At 45.7% G+C, this 17,638-nt stretch overlaps 1 protein-coding gene across 2 annotated transcripts in view; it reads left to right on the top strand.

Annotated features, from left to right (window-relative positions):
- The window catches only part of pappaa (pregnancy-associated plasma protein A, pappalysin 1a), a 375,278-nt gene that overhangs the window by 124,008 nt on the left and 233,632 nt on the right, over window positions 1–17,638 (top strand). For both annotated transcript variants that reach the window (XM_038782243.1, XM_038782242.1), the window contains exons 9-10: window positions 1,948–2,039; window positions 8,653–8,849. In XM_038782243.1, the coding sequence (XP_038638171.1) occupies window positions 1,948–2,039; window positions 8,653–8,849 (289 nt within the window). The remainder of the gene's footprint in view (window positions 1–1,947; window positions 2,040–8,652; window positions 8,850–17,638) is intronic.

The raw sequence follows: 17,638 nt of genomic DNA, 5'->3' as shown, positions 1-17,638 counted from the left end.
CGGTGCCCCCTCTCCAATTTACACCCTGGAGTGCGATGGGGACCTGAGCACTCACCTCCAATATCCAGGTCGGCAGGTTCTCGTTTTTATACAGCTGTTGTAAATGTGGGAAGCCCCGGCAGGAGAGCTCGCCAATCATATGGTAATGTATTTAAATGAGGTTCCCAGGATGGCCAGGACACTCATTACATCAAAAGGCAAGGGGGGTGGAAAATCGGGAAACGTGATATCGCTGGCGAGAATCGCGTTTAAGGACTCTAACGATAACGCCATTCTCGCTGACAGCTAACACGGGCTGACAATTCCGCTCAAGCATCATTCGGGGTAAGTGCTTTACTCATCTGATTTGGAAAGATGTAATGGACACAATTCAGTGTTCCTGTTGCACCCGGCTGGGATCCTGCACAACCGGTGAATCGTGCAAGGCCCAAATCGGGTTCCACGCCAGGCCAATCACGAATCACCTGACTGGCTCCGCCTGGCATGATCTGGATCTCACCCTTGCTGGGCAAGATCCAGATCTGCATGTTTAACTGAGCATAATGGATCATTTAAATACCCAGACACCTGATTCACCCAACGCCCAGAACACAATAGTCACAGCTGCGAGGCTTCAGCAGGGTATCTGGTTTAATACCAGTTTGCACAAATGTGGACCAGCCGTAATGGCACCATGAGTGACTTGTAGACCTTTGTAGACCACTGGATGGTTGGGGATGGGGCAGAGTGGTACCCTGACACTCCTGGCACAGGGGCACTGCCAGCCTGGCACCCTGGCAGTGCCACCTGAGCATCCTGAAAGTGTCACCCTGGCACCAGGGCAATGCCACCCTAGCACCTTGTCAGTGGCACTGCCTGGCTGCCGTGCTGGCGGTGTCAGAATGCCAGGCTGGAAGTACTAGGGTGCCCAGGTGACAGGTTGGCACTGCCTGTCCGGGCCCGGGGGGGGGGGGGGGGTGGAGTCTTGCCAATTGGAGTAGGTGAGGGGAGGATTAGCAGGGGCCTCGACAAGGGTTGTGGTGGGGGTCTTCCCCCCCCCCCCCCCACCGGATTCAGAACACTAGGTGAGATCTGAAATGGGGAGAAGATCGGGGCTGCTGATCAAAATGGCACCCCAATCTGTGAGCAGCCATTCCGTTGCCAGCAGGAAAAATCTTTTAGTGCGAATCTTTTAGAGAAACTCCCCAAGGCCAAAAAGTAATGGCAAATGCCGTTGAATAGTGGATGATTTTTGGACCTGCGAACGCCGACAATGTCCCCAACAAATGTGCCCGAAAGCGGATTTAGTTTTAAGTCCACTGAACCCTGCCCAATATTTCACCGTTACCCATTAAATGGTGAAACTTGGACAGTTTTTGACTAAAATGTATTGCACCCGATGAGCCTCTATGACTCTCCACAGTCAAGTAGTAGCCTTCATCCACTCAGCCAGTGATGGCGCCAATTAAAATATCTATGGCTTCAGGAGCCAGTGTTGTTGAATTGGCAATAAATCAATAAAATATGACAGGTTTTGGGACCAAACTCCTCTTCGATTCAGAGTCCAAACCACTCAGAAATCTCATGCTAATTTCCCCCACTTACTTGCCAGATAAACAGACAATGATAGGGGTGTTCAAACAACCATTCACATGTAGGGTTGTTATGTCAATCATGTTATTTTGTCAAGACACTTGCTGTAAAATGCAAGCTTATCGGAGGTAAGTACTTGGCACCAAATGATAAATGGGTCAGCTCCACAATAGATAGATACATGGTCCCAACCCAAGCCCACCTTATTGGTAAGGTTTACACACAGCGCAAGTCTTCCCACAAGATATGTCAAAAGAGTGTCATGCAATACTGAAACCTTGCAGAGAACTTCACAGAAATTGTGGATGCCAAAAGCTTTTGCTGCCATTTCATGTGCAATTAATTACTCATCTTCGTCCTGTGATATGATTCCAGGGATCAGGGAGAAGAATGCGATGATAGGAACAAAATGAATGGCGATGGCTGCTCTAGTTTATGTCGCCAGGAATCATCTTTCAACTGTGTGGGTAGGTATCCTGTCACACAAGTCATTGGCGAGTTAATGGGAACATGCTCCTTTTCATTCATTGGCATGGTTCAGACTGTTTGATGGCTCAAGGCATTCAGTTAAGTTCTTTGTGTGTAGGAATGTGTTTCAGATACAAGTGATCAAGCCGGCACTTATTTAAGAGGCCAATCCATTGAGAACCAACGATGACTGTGACAATATTTTGACGTATCATGAATTGAAAGCAACATAGTGCGCTGCTTCGCAGTGTCTTTAAATTGCCTCCAAGCAAGAACTCTGTATGACCTTTAAGATATCCTTGACCATGAGTAGATTCGGTATAAAAACGATGATACCTGTGTTGAAACTTTGTGCTGTGAAAGGAAGGGTTATATAACAGAGGAACAAAAACAAGAAGAAGGCACAGTGATAGAAAAAAAACAAACTCTTTAAAAGTTAAACAATTTAATTGGTTATTAGCATATGTTTAAATCTCTGGTATCTTGCAATATAATTACCAACAAAATTAAATTCATCCATCACGTTGTGAACAGGCAATGGTCAGGATCTGACAAGTTATATACAAAGGATTACAATGTGAAAAGTTAATGCTTTCAATTGTACTCCGAGCTCATTTTTCCCTTTACATTTCCGGACAGAATTGGTTTTCTATGAATCAGCTAGGCAACCATAATTCAAAGGCAGATATTGCTATAATCCAATTGTTTTTTAGTTTATTTTTCATCTCCCGCTAATTAAATTATATCTAATCAATATATTCTGGCAAGCTTTGCATTGGAAACATGGTCATGATGGGACAGCTTAGCCTGGCATTCCCAGAAAATGAGCTAGCAATCTCTTTGTCAGTTCTCTTTCCTCTTGGTGATTATTTGACCAAGCACCATTGAGGGGCAGATTCCACTTATTTCTATCAAGAGCTCCATCTCCCTTGTGCGTGCATTGTAATCCACCCCTAGACCAAACATCTCTCAAGTTTCTCCCAAAATAACACTTAGTCCAAATCCAAACCTAATTCAAAGACTGTTTTACATCAATGCAATATGATGCTATTTAATCATCAGCGACTCAGTCAGCCATCTTGACCCAGATAGATGGATTAACCCAGGGGTGGGCAAACTTTTCCGTGCAAGGGCCACATTCAGAAATTCACAATTTTAAAGGGCCGCATAGTATATTAAGTAAAATAATTAATATTTAAAATAGCCAAAATAAAAGGTTTTTAAAGAAAAAAAAAGCGATTAATTTTTATTAATTAATATTTTAAAGTAGAAACTTCACATGAAACACATGTTGTGCCGAGCAATGATCACCCTACTCAAGTCAACGTATCCACCCTATACCAGTAACCCAACAGCCCCCCATTAACCTTAAAATTAAAAAAAAATTAAAAAATTAAAAAAAAAATTTTTTTAATGACTTGATCTTGGTGGGCCGCATAAAGACCTTTGGCGGGCCGCATGCGGCCCGCGGGCCGTAGTTTGACCACCCCTGGATTAACCTGTAGCACACTAATCATTTACTGCTCTGTTCCAATTTTGGCAGCCATGAATGATTGTTTTGTGACCAATAGAATTAAAAAATTTTAATCAGTGTTTGCTTTAATGCATTCATTTATTGACACCTTCCTTTTTTTTTTGCAACGTTTAAAGAATTCATTCCTGTGATTACAGCTATCAATTCACAAAAAGACCATCTTTCTACTTGGTTAAGATAACGCACTTGTCTTCCTATGAGAGAGAGAGACCTTCAAGTCAGGAGCGCTATGGGATCTTTTCCTCTTCACAGATTGGGAGAGTTTTTTTTACATGAAAGAAAGAACTCCTGTGTGTCCTGCCAATTAGTAATGTTCTGTTTAATCTAGAAAATCTTTTATGTGGTTAGGACTCTGTGCCAAGAGTACACTAATCAGTGATTCAAAAATGCAACTGGAATTCTTGTTTTATCTCTGCCAATTTTCTTCTCACTTCTCCCGCTAGGTTCCAAAGCCTTCTGCCACCTCACTCAAGTTGCCATTCATCTAACACATGAGCCTAGATAGTGAGTGTCTTAAGAGTATTCAACAGTGGGTCGCCATGTCTTATACATGGCCAATTTCTAGAAGGATGCCACTAGACACCAATCAGGAGCAGGATCCTGGGCTCATGATTTCCCTTGACTAATTGAGGGCCACTAAAGCCAATTATTGTGAGCTTCTCGCTCAGATGAGATCACCCAAATCAACACAGACAAGGGATTAAATATTGTGGCCGACCTGGGGAATTTGGTATTTATTTTTATTTACACTACAGTTGATGTTGAAAGTATCAACAATATCCATCTATTATTAATGTAGGAACATACAATATACCAATTGTCCTCCCACACTCTTCGCAAAAACCATGATATTATGACCCAAGTGTGCAAAGGTTCTCACTGATGGATTACCCAAATGCTGTATCAAAATTTCTCAGTTTTAACCATAGGGATCACAGAGTGTTAATAGCTGCAATTTAAATTCATACTTGGCATGTGGCAATCACTAGTAAGGCCAGTATTTAGTGCCTGTGCCTTATTGCCCATGAGAAGGTGGTGGTATGCTATCTTCTAAAACTCCTGCAATCATATGGTAACTGTAGTCCAATAGTGCTGTGAAGCAGAAAGATTCCACGGTTTTGATCCGGAGACAGTAGTCGTAACAATGATGTATTTCCAAGTCAGAATGGCTGTGATACTTGATGGGGAACTTGAAGCTGGTGGTATCCCCACCCATTTGTTGCCCTTATCTTTCCAGGTGGTAGATGCTGCAAGTGTGAGAGGTGCTATTGAAGCAGTATTGCCAAGTTGTTGCAGTACATCATGTAGATTCCGCACATGACAGCCACAGTGTGATAGTGATCACGGGACTGAATAATTAAGGTGACGAATGAAATCCCAATCAATATTGGGGATGCTCATATTGACCATTGTAGAAATTGAACTTGCTTCATGATTATAATGGAGGCCACTATGGCACAGTAGTTAGCACTGGGACTATGGCACTGAAGATGTGGGTTTGAATCCCGGCCCTGTGTCACTATCCGTGTGGAGTTTGCACATTCTCCCCGTGTCTGCGTTGGTCTCACCACCACAACCCAAAGATGTGCAGGTTAGGTGGATTGGCCACGCTAAATTTCCCGTTAATTGGGAAAAAAATAATTGGGTATTTTTTTTCTATAAATTTAGTGTACCCAATTCATTTTTTCCAATTATGGGGCCATTTGGCATGGGCAATACACCTACCCTGCACATCTTTAAGTTGTGGGGGCCTAACCCACACAAACACGGGGCGAATGTGCAAACTTCACACGGACTGTGACCCAGAGCCGGGACTGAACCTGGGACCTTGGCTCCGTGAGGCAGCAGGGCTAACCCACTGCGCCACTGTGTTGCCTATGAATGGGTATTCTAAATTTTTTTTTTTTTAAATAAAAAAAAAAAATAATTGAGGCCTCTGCATGAAACCAACTAGAAAAAAATATTGACATCGTCGGACAAAAATGTACATAAAACTTGGATAAGAAAATAACTTTGTATCATGGCAGAAGACAAAATTAAAATTTTGGGACATTTAAATCTTATTCTCATATAACACAACTGTAAGAACAATAACGTCAGCACAGCAATAAGGGCAGCACGGTAGCATGGTGGTTAGCATAAATGCTTCACAGCTCCAGGGTCCCAGGTTCGATTCCCGGCTGGGTCACTGTCTGTGCGGAGTCTGCACTTCCTCCCCGTGTGTGCGTGGGTTTCCTCCGGGTGCTCCGGATTCCTCCCACAGTCCAAAGATGTGCGGGTTAGGTGGATTGGCCATGCTAAATTGCCCGTAGTGTCCTAAAAAGTAAGGTTAAGGGGGGGGGGGGGTTGTTGGGTTACGGGTATAGGGTGGATATGTGGGTTTGAGTAGGGTGATCATTGCTCGGCACAACATCGAGGGCCGAAGGGCCTGTTCTGTGCTGTACTGTTCTATGTTCTAACGTGAGAAGGTGGTGCAAGGTTATAATAAAAAAGCCACTTTAAAAAAAACATGCCAACATCTTCAATTACAGTACTCAAACATTATTTTTATTCAAATCACATCACTGTTGGCACAAAAGCTGGAGCACACAGGAGCAGGGGAAGCAATTTAAGTACAAGACGAGCATGACATTTGCACGAAAATCAACTTCAAGTTTGGTTTGAAAACAGGAAGAGAGGATGAGGGACTTTCATCAGTGCTGTAGACTTTGTGAACTTTGCTGTTCTCCTCCGATTCAAAACAGATTGTATAAATAGGTCTTACTGATACAAATAGGTAAATGGGAGTATTTAACACAAGGATGACTGCTGACACAGATAAGTATGTATCCTGCAAATCTGTTTCCTGTCATGCAGTTGACTTTAATGGCTTATATTTAGCACATGGGCGCCTTTTCACAGCAGGTGATTGAATTGCACATTCACTTTCGTGAGTGGAAAAATCTAATGGCCATCGAATGCTGCACCAGTGATGGGATATATCTGCTTCTATTTTAGGAGGAAAATAGGAAAGCCTAAAGCAGGTATACACATTGTGATCGCAACAACGTTAACACAAATAAAATACATCCTAGTGTGTTTGCTGCTTTACTCACATGTGCATAAAAATCACCTCAAAGCTGGAGAGGAAAGAGCAGATCTGGCAGCCTCAGCTGTTGATTTGGGGGAGGTTGATATTGCCATTTCATTTCAAATACTTTCATTCTGTGTTTTTTTTTTAACCGCAGAGCAGGTTTTATGAACCTTAAAATGCTCCACGATGCTAAAACTGTTGGTCCAAAGACTTCTTACAAGAGCCGAATTTGCAGTTTCTATGGAAAAAGTGACAGAATAATGGATACAATTCCCAAAATACCAGTTAAAGTTCTGTTAGGCTTGATAGCAAAACTGGAATTGGCTTATTCCTTTTGCCATAAAAGAGGGACCAGGGGATAAAGCAAATTTGAGAGGTTCAATATGATTTCCTGCACCATTCAATCAGGTGGATTAACATCTTGAGCGGGATTCTCCCCCAACCGGCGGGGTGCGCTGTGCCGGCGCCGAGGAGTGGCGTGAACCATTCTGGCGTCGGGCCGCCTGGCCTTCAGGGGCTAGGCCGGCACTGCCGGGGTTAGCGCCATGCCAGTTGGCATCAAAGGGCTTGGCGCCGCACCAACCGGTGGCGAAGGGCCTCCGCTGGCTGGCACGAGTTGGCACATACGCGGGAGCGCCAGAGTGTACTAGCGTCATCCCAGCGCATGCGCAGGGGGATGGGGGTTCTTCTCCGCGCCGGCCATGGTGGACCGTTACAGCGGCATGCGCCGGGGGAAGAGCACCCCCACGGCACAGGCTTGCCCGCGAATTGGTGGGCCCCGATCGCGGGCCAGGCCACCGTGGGGGTACCTCACCCCCGGGGCCAGATCCCCCCGGGCCCCCCCGAGGACTCCGCAGGCTGCCCGCAGAGCGAGGTCCCACCGGTAAGGACCTGGTTTGATTTACGCCGGCGGGAGCAGCCAAAAACGGGCGGCCACTCGGCCCATCGTGGAGCGGAGAATTGTCGGGGAGGAGGGGGGGGGGGGGGGGGGGGGGGGGGGCGGCTGCCAACGGCCCCTGACCGGCGCAACGTGATTCCTGACCTCGCTGAAAAACCGGAGAATCCGGCAGCCGGCGTCGTGGTAGGATTCACGCTGCTCCCTGGCGATTCTCTGGCCCGGCGGGGAGTTGGAGAATCCCGCCACTGATTATATTTTGTCGCTACATGCATGAATTATATCAGCACCACACAATGGTCTGTGAATGCTTCTGGTTGAGATGTGTGGGGAAGGATGTTTTACGTGGAGGGAAACTAAATTGGTATTAAATGCATTGAAAGCAAGTAAGTAATATTATGTAACCTGAATATTCATTTCGATGTGTGCGGTAAAATAACACACCTCCCCCCCATTCCCAGCTTTCAGCCAGTTTTCCCCTGATTTGGGGGCTTTTGACCTTGATTTCCCCCAGTTTACAGACTGAGAGGTATGACTGGAAATGAGGGCTGCACGGTGGTGCAGTGGGTTAGCACTGCAATCTCACGGCGCCGAGGTCCCAGATTCGATCCTGGCTCTGAGTCACTGTCCGTGTGGTGTTTGCACATTCACCCCGTGTTTGCATGGGTTTCACCCCCACAACCCAAAGATGTGCAAAGTAGGTGGATTGAACACGCTAAATTGCCCCTTAATTAGAAAAAATGAATTGGGTACTCTAAATTTTTTTTTTAAAAAAGGAATGACTGAAAATGAATGAGCAAACAATTTGGTTTTGTTCAGGAATTCAGGAGGTCAGTCATTTTGGGCAGCTTGTTTGCATTATGAACTTTTTTTTTCGCTCCAAGCTTAATTGTGATTTTTATATTCCAGTAATAATTTCAATAACCTCCTTTCCTAGCTTTATATTTCCAGAGGCAAATTTATAGATTTTTGCAAAAAAAAAGAAAACGAACCTTTCACGGTCTGAAGCAAAAGCTCTAAAAAGGAAAGAGTGTGTAAAACAGCAGGGATTGAAATACAGAAATTCATAGGATTTTCTTTAATTTTGTTAACCTTTGTTTCTCTCTGCAGATGAGCCGAGCAGGTGTTACTTTCACGATGGCGACGGCGTGTGTGAGGACTTTGAGAAAATGACAAGCGTACAGGATTGTGGGCTGTACACACCCTATGGTTTTATGGATCAGTGGGCCAATAACGTCACTGTTTCGCACCATGATGATCAGTATTGTCCTGGGTGGGTGATCATTGGTCACCCAGCTGCAACAAAGGTAAGGAAAAAGGTTTAAAACTGTACTCTGTACTTGGTGAAGGTAGGCCAGAACTGGTCACTGGTGATTGCAACAGACCCGAATGCGACTTCGGTCATCGCTTTGTGGTCTTTTGTTTTACATGACCTTCATGCTTCTGCCAATGTAGCTGAGGAGAAACATCATGATACAAACATGCTAAACACATGCAGCCCCACTGTGTGACTAATTGAAACAAATGCAAAGGTTGCAGATCAAATATTAGTACAATGAAGCAACACGCTTTCATTTTTGTTTCCGAATTCCAATATTGGAAGTTTTTATTTCCATTTTAGAACAACATGTCACAGTGACATTGAGTTATGAACATGATGTCACCAGCTTCATTGAATCATATTGCTGTATTATCCATAATCCTTTTGTTTTCAACATTTAATGTTTCTGCGTATAACACTGAGTAATGGAATAAGATAGTTTGCTAATCGTTTCCTTTCAATACTTTACACAGTGCGTGCTCGGTGAGTATCTCTTTGAAAAAGCAAGTGTCCAATTTTGACTTGGGGCAACAATTAGAAAACAGGTGGCAAAGAGTATGTAGCTCATTTTACATCTTCCCTGACTTTCATTTCCACTGTGTTTTGTAAGGACAGCACAATGGGACTAATTGGTAGCTCTTTCAATGGGTTGCCATTCGTACGATGGGCCAAATGGCCTCTTTCTGTGCTGCAAAAACCTTTGCAGTCATTTTGAGAATTCATTGGAAAGAGGGAGATGTAAAGTGAGCTGCTGCTTTGCAATGTCGTACACACTAGAAATGTCTAAATTACCTTGATTCCAATCAGCTACAAAAAACACTGGTTCAGCGTTTCGTCTGATATTGACCACTTTTACCAATCCCACAAGACAGAGTTGGACTCACAAACTATGCATTAATAACAAGATAAAACATATTGGAAGAATTTTGGTACTTTTCCCCCCCAACAATTTTCACTGTCAGACTATCCTGGGCCTTATTGGACAGCAATATTTTTTTTACTAAATGAACCTCTGCACTTTGTCTGCAACAGGTTTCCTCTTTGATATTAATTTCCTTTGTTAAGAATAGTTTTCCTGTTTGGTTATTCTGATTATCTGTGCTACTGTCCTGTGGCTGAGTGCTGAAAGAAGACTGCCATTTTTAATGCTCTCCTTCCTGGTTGTCCCTCCTTTCTGGTGTTCACCGGGGGACCTCTGCATCCAGCAGAGATACATTGAATATGAACAGACAGATGTCATCAGGGTTCAGGCTTCAGGCACAAAGCCCAGAAACTAACATTGCCCAACATGCTGTGGTGCCTTTCATCCAGTACTGTGCTCTTGCCTGTTTTGCAATCAGTCAATCACACCATTTTGTGCTACACTGGGCAAGGGGCATCCACCTAGTGCATCTCTTTCTAATTTCTAAAGTAGCCAATGATATCTATCACATATGGCTTTACAATTTGAGTTCATTGGCTCCAGATATTACCATTGTGATCTCTTACTACAGTGGTAATATTGTCACATTATATTGCTTCTAACGATAAAAAAAATCAGAAAGAAGCTTCCTCAAAAGTCACATTCAAGCAATCCTTGACATTTTGAAATAAATCACAGTTAAATATTTCAATTCTAGGACAGCACAGTGGTGCAGTAGGTTAGCCCTGCAGCCTCACGGTGCCGAGGTCCCAGGTTCGATCCCAGCTCTGGGTTACTGTCCGTGTGGAGTTTGCACATTCTCCCCGTGTTTGCGTGGGTTTTCCCCCCAAAACCCAAAAAAGATGTGCAGGGTAGGTGGATTGATCACGCTAAATTGCCCCTTAATTGGAAAAAATTAATTGCGTACTCTAAATTTATTAAAAAAAACAATGTCAATTCTGTCCTTGGGTGAAGTGGAAGATTTGAGCTAAATGCATTTATATTCCATCATGAAAGACCAGTCATTGCTATCAGTACTCAGAAAGTCTGTGCAATACTTAAAACCTTCAAAGTGTTTTCTCTTCGCTTCTTGCCAAGAACATAGTGAACTGAAATGTATGCACTAATTCTCTGCTACAATTAGAAACTCCATGGCCAGAGTTCAATGAGACTATGTCAGTTCCGAAAAAGTTTACATTACATGACAATAGGAGAATCACATTCATGCTGCTCACCTTAAACATGCCAACCCAGCCGATTTTTACATTTTTAATAAGGTGTTTGGCACTTTCATTTTCGCACTTTATGGACTATCAGGCGCAATTTAGCGGACAAATATTAGAGGGCGCGATTTACCAGGCTCGTCACGCCTGGCTTAGTGACGCACCAAGGCAGTTGAATCTCGTGATATTCGAGAGACATCTCGCGAGATTCGATCGTACCTCGCGAAACATTGCAATCCGGATCTTGCCCTCGCTGGCCGAGATTCAGATATGCATATTTAAATGAGCCATTATACTAATTTAAAGAATGCATGCGCCGGATTCACCCAGTGCCCAGGACACCACAGGCGTGCCTGGGACACCTCGCCAGGAGGTGTCTGGTGCTGGTTTCAACAAGTGTGGACCAGGCACATTGGCGCCTGGGGGCGGAGGGGGGGGGGGTGTCTCCCAGGTCATAATGGACCACTGGATGGCCGGGATCTGGGCAAGGTGGCACCCTGGTATTCCTGCTGGCACCCAAGCACCTTGGCAATAGCAGACTAGCACCTTGGTACAGCCATCCTGGCACTGCCAGGATGCACATGTGGCAGGGGCACTGCCAGGGTGCCAGGCTGGCAGTGCCATGTGCCAGGCTGCCCATGCCAAGGGTCAGGCCCCAGAGGGAGGGTCTTGCTCATAACAGGTGGGGATGCTCAAGGACCATGAAAGAGGTTGTTGGGTGCATGGCCGGGGGAGGAGGGGTGTCTGAGACCATGTTGGGAACCCTGACGGAGGTTGAAAGATTGGGTCTGTCATCAAAAATCAGGGAGTCATCTTCCTGCATGACAAGCTGAGCTCTTAAGTGCAGGAAATAATGTAAGTGTAACCTCGATGGGGTGTTCCCGGCCAAAGTCAAAAAGTGGCAAAGCACCGTTGAATAGCAGGGTCTTTCTCGGCGCTGCAGGCAAATGTTTGCTTTTGTGTGCATTTAGCGAGGTATTTCTCGCCAGCTGCAGCGCCTGGAAAGACCCCGCTATTCAACAGTACTTTGCTGTTTTTCTGGCCATGGGGACTGAGACTATACTGAGAATGATTTCCTCCTGGTCTTGCCAACAAAAACGGTTGTTCACAGATCAGGGCGTCATTTTGACCTTTTCAGGCCACCCTCATCTGCTTTATCAACCCCGACCCCCAACCCCCCAACCTTGTTGACGCTCCTGGGACTGGGAACACCCCCCCCCTCATACCCCATCCAATTGAGAAGGCCTCACCTGGACCTAACTACTGGCACTACCAGACTGGCACCCTGGAACTGCCGCCAGCATCCTGGCACTACTACCCAGGCAGCCTGGTATTGCCAGGTGGTACTGCCAGGGAACCTGAGTGGCAGTGCCAAGATGCCCACATGCCAGGGGAAGTGCCAGTGTACCACCCGGCCCTGCCCCCCACTATTCAAGGATCTCTAATGGCCTGCAAGACTCCCCGAGGTGCCGTTATGGCTGGTACACGCTTGTGTAGACCAGTGCTAAATGGTGCCCTGACGAGGTCTCACAGGCGCAGCTGTTGAGCCCTGGCCGCCGGGTGAATCCGGTGAAGGCGAGATCCAGATCGCGCCAGGTGGAGCAAGTCGGATGATTTGCGATCAATCTGGCGACCGGCGTGGAGCCGATTTGGGACTTTTGCACGTTTCATCTTTTACACCCATGTCCACGTCGTGTGTAACGGGGTCGCTGAATCGTGCCCATCATCTCTAATTCTTGGCTACTACACAATAAAAAAAATGGCTCTAGATGTTCAAGGCCACTGATAATCAAGTTCTGAAGGTTTATTACATGGGATATACAGCATAGAAACAGGTCATTCAGCTTAACCAGTTCATGTTGGTATTAATGCTCCACTCGAGACTCATCCCAACTTTTCTCATCTAAATATACCATCATAATCAACTATTCCCTTGCCCCATATATGCTTTTCTAATTTTTTTCCTTAAATGCATTATCATTTGCTTGAACCACTCACTGTGGTCGTGGGATCAACGTTCCTGCCACTCTTTGGGTGAAAAGATTTCTTCTGAAGTCCCAATTGAAATTCTTCGTTAGCATATATTGATAGCCTCTGGCTATCCTCTTCCTCATAAGAGGAAACGTTCTCTCCGTCCTGGCTGTCAAAACCTTTTACAATTTTTCAAAACTTATATTCGGTCAACCCTCAGCCTTCTTTTTAAGAAGAGACCCGTCAATCCTTTTATGACATGTAAACTCATATATCACGGACAAAATAGTGGCGACAATTTTGGGCACCAGAAAGGTTTTTTCCATAGTCCGCTACTTGCATGACCTTTCAATCCCAATGGAACATTGCTACATTGTGACAGTACAGACTCAGCATTAGCTTTGAAGTATATGGTAGAGTGTACTTGAAGGTGACTCGATGAATAGTTAGAAATATCCCAGCATCAAGTGAACAGCAAACTCATTTTTTTTAATATTCATTCTTGGGACGTAAGCATCATTGGCAAGACCAGCAATTATTACCATCACTAACTGCCCTTGGAGAGATGGTTCTGAGCCACTGCAGTCCATCTGGTGTAGGTACATTGACAGTGCTGTTAGGAAGGGAGATCCAGGACTTTGACCAGCGACACTGACGAGATGGCGATGACATTCCAAATCAGGATGCTAAATGACTCGGAGAGGAACCTGTCCTCGGTGTTTGAGGCCGTTGTTTTACAAAATGTCGTTGAAGGTGCCTGGATGAGTTGCTGCATGGCATATTGTCATTATGCGCCAGTGGTAAAGGAATCAATGTTGATGTGGTGGATGGGTGCTGATCGAGAGGGCCGCTATGCCTTAGATGGTGTTAAGCTCTTTGAGCTTTTTTGGAGCTACGCTCATCCTGGAAAGTGTAGATTATGCCATCCCTCTCTTAACTTGTGCATTATGAATGGTGGGCAGTCAGGAGTTGAGTTATTCATAAGTTTGTAAAATATAGGAGCAGAATTAGGCCATTTGGCCTATTGAGTCTGCTCCGCCATTTGATCATGGTTGATCTCATCCTGGCTTTAATTCCACCGTCCTTTCTGTTCGCGTAACTCTTGAACCCATTAGCAATTAAAAATTTACTCACTCGCAGCATTTACCGCTCTCTGGAGTAATTAATTCCACAAATTCACAATCATTTGGGAGAAGTGTTTTCTCCTTGGGCAGCATGGTGGCGCAGTGGTTAGCACTGCTGACTCACGGCGCCAAGGTCCCAGGTTCGATCCCGGCTCTGGGTCACTGTCCGTGTGGAGTTTGCACATTCTCCCCATGTTTGCATGGGTTTCACCCCTCACAACCCAAAGATGTGCAGGCTAGGTGGATTGGCCACGCTAAATTGCCCCTTAATTGAAAAAAATGAATTGGGTGCTCTAAATTTATTTTTTAAACGTGTTTTCTCCTCAACTCTGTTTTAAATTAGTTGGTACTTCTTATCCTAAGTCTATGACCTTTCATTCTAGAATGCCCACAAGAGGAAGCATCTGCTCCATACCTACTTTATTCATACCTTTTATTATCTTGTATCTCTCAATTTCATCTCCTCTCATTCTTCTGAACTCTACACAGCACAGACCTACATTACACGATCTCTCTTCATATGTCAAACCCCTCATTCCTGGGATCAACAGAGTGAACCTCCTCTTAACTGCTTCCAATGCCACTACATCTTTCCTCAAGTAAGGGGACCAAAACTGTGCACCACTCTCCAGGTGTGGTCTCACTAATGCCTTGTATAGTTGCAACAACACTTCTTTATTGTTGTACTCTATTCCTTTAGGTATAAATGCCAACATTCCATTCGCTTTCTTCATTTCTCACAGTAGAAATGCCAGCTTCCGACCAGTTTTGACCATCTTTCTGACCACACCAATGGGGGGGGGGGGGGGGGGGGGGGGGGGGGTACTGCCATGACAGGGTAGGAAAACACCACTGGTACAAGTTTTTCCTCAGTTTTCACTTTTCAGGTCCCACCTGCCTGACAGTTAACTATCCTTTTCTCTTTTGTCAAATGAAGCGTGATGAGCCATTAAAACCTGGCATTCCACAGAGAGGAGGGTTACTGTCAGTGTGGAGTTTGCACATTCTCCCCATGTCTGCGTGGGTCTCACCCCCACAACCCAGAAAGTTGTGCAGGGTAGATGAGTTGACCACGTTAAATTGGCCCTTAGTTGGAAAAAAAATTGGGTACTCTAAATTTATACTAAAAATAATAAATAAATAAAAGAGCTGGAAGATTTATTAGTTGTAAAAATTACTCGTGCTGGCGGACAGGGAACCTGACAAGCCTGAGATGTTACAGCAGCATCTGTCACATGAGAAAAGTGTGAGATTCAGACACTGGCACATAAGCGGTCATTCCAGAAAACAGCAGTGTCAGAGGAATCAAGTTATGAGAAAAAAAGGAGAAACTTGGACTATTCAACCTAGGAATATTAGTCTTTATGGGCTGGAGGAAGTAATTCAGCCCAGCAAGCCCGTGCCAGCTCCCTGACCAACAATTCAGCAACTTTCATTCGCCCACTCTATCCTCTTCACCTTGCAAGTCTATTTCCCACAAGTGCCAATCCAGTTTGCGATTGAAATCTTTGCTCATCTCCACCTCCACTTACATCTGAAGGCAGCAAGTTCCAGATTATTAGCCATGGCTTGGCGGTCTATCACACATCCCCTCAACCTCCTTTATTCCAAAGAGAATAATCCCAACTTCTCGAACCTAACTTGGTAGCTAAATTCCCTCATCCCTGGAACCATTCGGATAAATGCCCTCTGCACCCTCTCAAACACCCTCACATCCTTCTAAAGGTACAGTGCGCAGCACTGCACACACTACTCTTGTTGTGACTGAACCAGTGTTATAAAAGTTCAGCACAACTCCCCTGTTCTTGAGCCCAGTACCTCTAATTATGATTCCAGGATTCCACATGCTTTGCTAACTTCTGCCTCTTGCCATCCTCAAAGGCCTCAATGTTCGTATCAACATTTGGAATGTGTAAACTAAAACATTGGATTCAAAGAATCATGGAAATTAGAGCACAAAAGACCACGGGCACGATTCTCCGCTCCCCACGACGGGTCGGAGAAGAGCGGGAGGGCCTTCCCGACCATTTTTCCAGACCTCCCGCTATTCTCACCCCCCCACAGCCGCCCCACAACACGAATCGCTGCTCGCCGTTTTTTTACGGCAAACAGCGATTCTCCCCTATCTGATGGGCCGAATTCCCAGGCCTTTACGGCCGTTTTCACGAACGCAAACACACCTGCTCTCACCGTTCGTGAAATCGGCCGCAAAGTGCCGTTCTGGAGAACCATGGCACCACGGCCATGCCAAGGGCGGCATGGGCCTGCGATCGGTGGGCACCGATTGCGGGCAGCGGGTCCGAACCCCGCGCACTCTTTGTTCCTCCGCCGCCCCGCTGGATCAGTCCGCGGGGCGGCTGAGGGGCATGACGGCCCGCGCATGCGCGGGTTTCACACATATGCATGATGACGTCATCCGTGCATGCGCGGGTTGGAGCCGTCCCATCCGTGCATGCGCAGCTGACGCGTCAGCCGCCGTTACCCTTAGCGAAGTTCGCTAAGCCTGCGATGCCGTGGTTCACGGGGCCCCGCTGCTAGCCCTGGGAGCAGAATCGGGTCCCGGGAGGGGGCGCGGAGGCTGCCGTGAAACATGGCCAGTTTCACGGCAGCCTTTACGACTCTCCGCATTTGCGGAGAATCGCGCCCCACCCCTTTGGGTTACGGGGGTTATGTAAGTGCTGGAATTATTACATTTGAAAACAATGGGACAATAAATTTGTTCGGATTTATGATCTAGGATGGTCTACAATAGTTTCATATCATTTAACGCTTTCTCACAAGAAGGCAGTTTAGCAGGGATAGTTTGAAATGTTTGTCGTCAGTGCCATACCCACTGAAAATGAAACATAATTTCAATTCTATTGTTGTCCATTAAGAATATGGGGCTGGATTTCTGCCGGCGGGATGCTCCATTTTGCCGGCAGCCCGGGTGTTTCCCAACACCGTGGGGCAGCCCCACAATGGGAACCCCCATTGACCGGCCGGCGTAATGGAGCATCCCGCCGGCGGGATGAAATAGAAATGTGACGCGGCGGGGCAGATAATCCAGCTGATTATCTTTGTACCCATTTTTTAATGCAGCAAATGCAATACACGATGAAACAGCCAATGACCTAAACAGTGAAAGTTGTTGAAGGAACAGAAAGAGATGCAAACTCCATCAGTCTTCTTGTTAGTGGTGGCTTTTCAGCAGCTAATAATAATAATCTTTATTCTCACTAGTAAGCGGACATTAACACTGCAATAAGTCACTATGAAAAGCCCTTATTCGCCACATTCTGGCGCCTGTTCGGGTACACAGAGGGAGAATTCAGAATGTGCAAATTACCTAACAGTACGTCTTTCGGGACTTGTGGGAGGAAACTGGAGCACCCGAAGGAAGCCCACGCAGACACAGGTAGAATGTGCAGACACTGCACAGACTGTGACCCAAGCCGGGAATCAAACCTGGGACCCTGGCGCGGTGAAGCAACAGTGCTAGCCACTGTGTTACCCTGCCACCATAATTGATTCGCTCATGAGATAGAACCATTTTACGGGCGGCATGGTGGCGCAG

This window comes from Scyliorhinus canicula, chromosome 21 (assembly GCF_902713615.1).
Source record: "Scyliorhinus canicula chromosome 21, sScyCan1.1, whole genome shotgun sequence".
In the NCBI taxonomy this organism is placed as follows: domain Eukaryota; kingdom Metazoa; phylum Chordata; class Chondrichthyes; order Carcharhiniformes; family Scyliorhinidae; genus Scyliorhinus; species Scyliorhinus canicula.
The sequence above is the reverse complement of the archived record's forward strand: the minus strand, read 5'-3'. Positions and strand labels throughout refer to the sequence as shown.